The sequence below is a fragment of the Nerophis lumbriciformis genome, linkage group LG38, assembly GCF_033978685.3.
Source record: "Nerophis lumbriciformis linkage group LG38, RoL_Nlum_v2.1, whole genome shotgun sequence".
Lineage (NCBI taxonomy): Eukaryota > Metazoa > Chordata > Actinopteri > Syngnathiformes > Syngnathidae > Nerophis > Nerophis lumbriciformis.
Window position 1 is genome coordinate 22,289,112 of NC_084585.2, and position 2,500 is coordinate 22,291,611.

Here is a 2,500-nt window from a genome sequence, read left to right on the forward strand (position 1 = left end):
TAAAAAAAAAAAACACACACACACAAACAAAAACATAAAACAAATTCTGCAGGATCCGAGCCAAAAACTGTTGCAAACTCCAAAAAAAATATCTCTCTCCCTCCCAAAAAAAGCTGCATGGGAGAAATGCTATAAACAAAACGAAAGTCTTAATATTTCACAGCAGTACAGTAAACACTTGTGTACTGCTGTCAATAGATTTCCAGCCTAAACGTGGTAAGCGAATTTCGGCAAAGTAGAAATGATTATTTATAAACCTATTATTTCCATAGCTAGAGCTTAAAAATAGTTTTACTATCTTCCAAATACATGTCTAATATTATGAGAGCCCTCTTGACATGAAATGACTCCCACATAGTCACTTTTACAGTCTTTTCATTCAATATAGTGCAAGTGTCAAACTCAAGGCCACCATAATGTACGTGGCCTGGAAATAATGCGCACCAATTAAGTACTTAATCATTCTTAAATACTAACCCCAAACTAAATGTGTTCATTTTTAAGAAAGTTATCCATCCATTTGTATGTAAACAAAACAAAAAACATAATCAAATGCATAGGCAATTATGCAACAATATCTGAAGGTGATTTTACATGAATATAAATATATATTCACTGATGTTACAAGCCAGTTTGAGGGCAGCCATAACTGTGATGTGGTGGTCAATGAAAACGAGTTTACCAGTCCTGCAACGTTGTAACGCTGCCAGAGGCTTAGCCAATTAGTGGCCGCAAAACTGAACATGGTATTTTAGTTCTTTTATCATTTTTATACTTAAAAAAAGCTAAATTGAAAACAAAAATATGCAAAATATTATTTGTTTAAATGTGGTGAGGGACAACTCTATTGACAGCTTGATGTCTAAGGCAAGTGTAAAACAAAGATATCAGGAAAAAAAATAATTTTCATTCTGACAACGTTCTTCTCTGGTCAAGGCGGTTTTCTTACTAGCTTGAACTTGTAGCATTTCTCTCATGCTGGTTTTTTTTTTTTTTGGAGGGTTTGTGTGTGTTAATGCATCATGTTCCTGTCTCATTTGTTTCAGGGTGTTTGTGTGTGTGTTGTGAATCATTTTTGGAGCCCTTGGATGATGCAATGTGTTTGCCATTGTGGGCCACTGTAGTAATGACACAACACTGATGTTGTTGGGAAAATGGGGAAAAAACGCTGCAATGGACCCTGTTTTCCTGGTCATCTGTGATACATGTCAAAGATAACGCACACAAAAAAATTCAAACAGGAGGAACACAGAGGTAATTTTCTTGAGGTCTTCAGTACAAGCAAAAAACAAAAAACAAACTTTAAAGGTTTATTTAATCTAAGACCGTATTGACCCGAATATAAGACAATCCTGAATGCACAGGACAACCTCTCTTTTTTCAGACCCGTTTTAAACAAAAACAATTACAATTGCCACTGTTTCGATATCAGCGAAATAAAAAAATACTTGTAATTTCTTTGTTGCTGATGACTCCTATTATTTTCAAATTAGCATCATAACTCCTCTTATGTTGTTTGCTAAAATGCTAACAACATGTTTTGCTCTCTCCAGCTTGTTTTTGTGTCACCAGGTGAAAGGTGTGCTTTTTACACAGGCCAAATTCTCTAGAGGACGCCCACATGGATGATGGGGAAAAAACATTTATATTTGCTTGTGCTCATTAGAGGATATGCATGTCAGACGGGCGTGTCAAGAGAGCAGCTTCCTATAGTTTCACCTCCACATTTTTATTCACCTGGAACATTCTGCCAAAGGTGTGCTAAGAGTACGGAGATGCTTGTGCAGGGACTTGCAGAGTGTCTTCCGAAACTTCCCGTGGGATTCTTGTCCGTGCAAGATAGAATGTGAGCCAAAGTCAAACTATCAACGACGATAGTAACTAAATTGTTACAAATAAGTTGAAGACTACGATCAAATATGGAGGTGTTTAGTGGCCACTGCTGGCTTTGCTGGTGCCTGAAGTCCAGTCAATAATGATAAAGCTGAGACTCATGATCATAAACAGGAAGCCGATCCCAGCAAAGCAGACAGCCTGGAAATACAAACAGAAAAAAATGGCAGTGTTAGGATCAGCAGCTTAGGAAAAAGAAAGTTTTGTGGAAAAATTGCATTGCATATTTTGTCACTATTTTAGTGTCAAACCTACTGTGATATAAGCAAAAATGCATTGATTTTAAACTTGGATTTAAAAAAACAAGACATTTCTTAGAAAAATTAAATCTTGTATCATTGGACTTTTAGCTTTATGGTTGGTGTCAAAATAGTTTTATAAAAACTACACAATATAAATTGGAATGTGGGTCGAGGAAGAAACAACATCTTGAGAACAATGAAAACAACATTTTTTAATTCATGATTTTCATTGATTTTGTGTGTGTATATGTATATATATATGAGTGTATATATATAGATGTACATACGTGTGTGTATATATATATATATATATATATATATATATATATATATATATATATATATATATATATATATATATATAT

The 2,500-nt window shown here is 34.5% G+C and overlaps 1 protein-coding gene across 3 annotated transcripts in view; it reads right to left on the reverse strand.

Annotated features, from left to right (window-relative positions):
- The window catches only part of LOC133578061 (sodium-coupled neutral amino acid transporter 3-like), a 157,242-nt gene that overhangs the window by 1,186 nt on the left and 153,556 nt on the right, over window positions 1-2,500 (reverse strand). For all 3 annotated transcript variants that reach the window (XM_061932206.2, XM_061932205.2, XM_061932204.2), the window contains one exon: window positions 1-2,034. This exon is cut by the window's left edge and continues 1,186 nt beyond it. In XM_061932206.2, the coding sequence (XP_061788190.1) occupies window positions 1,930-2,034 (105 nt within the window). In that variant the 3' untranslated portion in view covers window positions 1-1,929. The remainder of the gene's footprint in view (window positions 2,035-2,500) is intronic.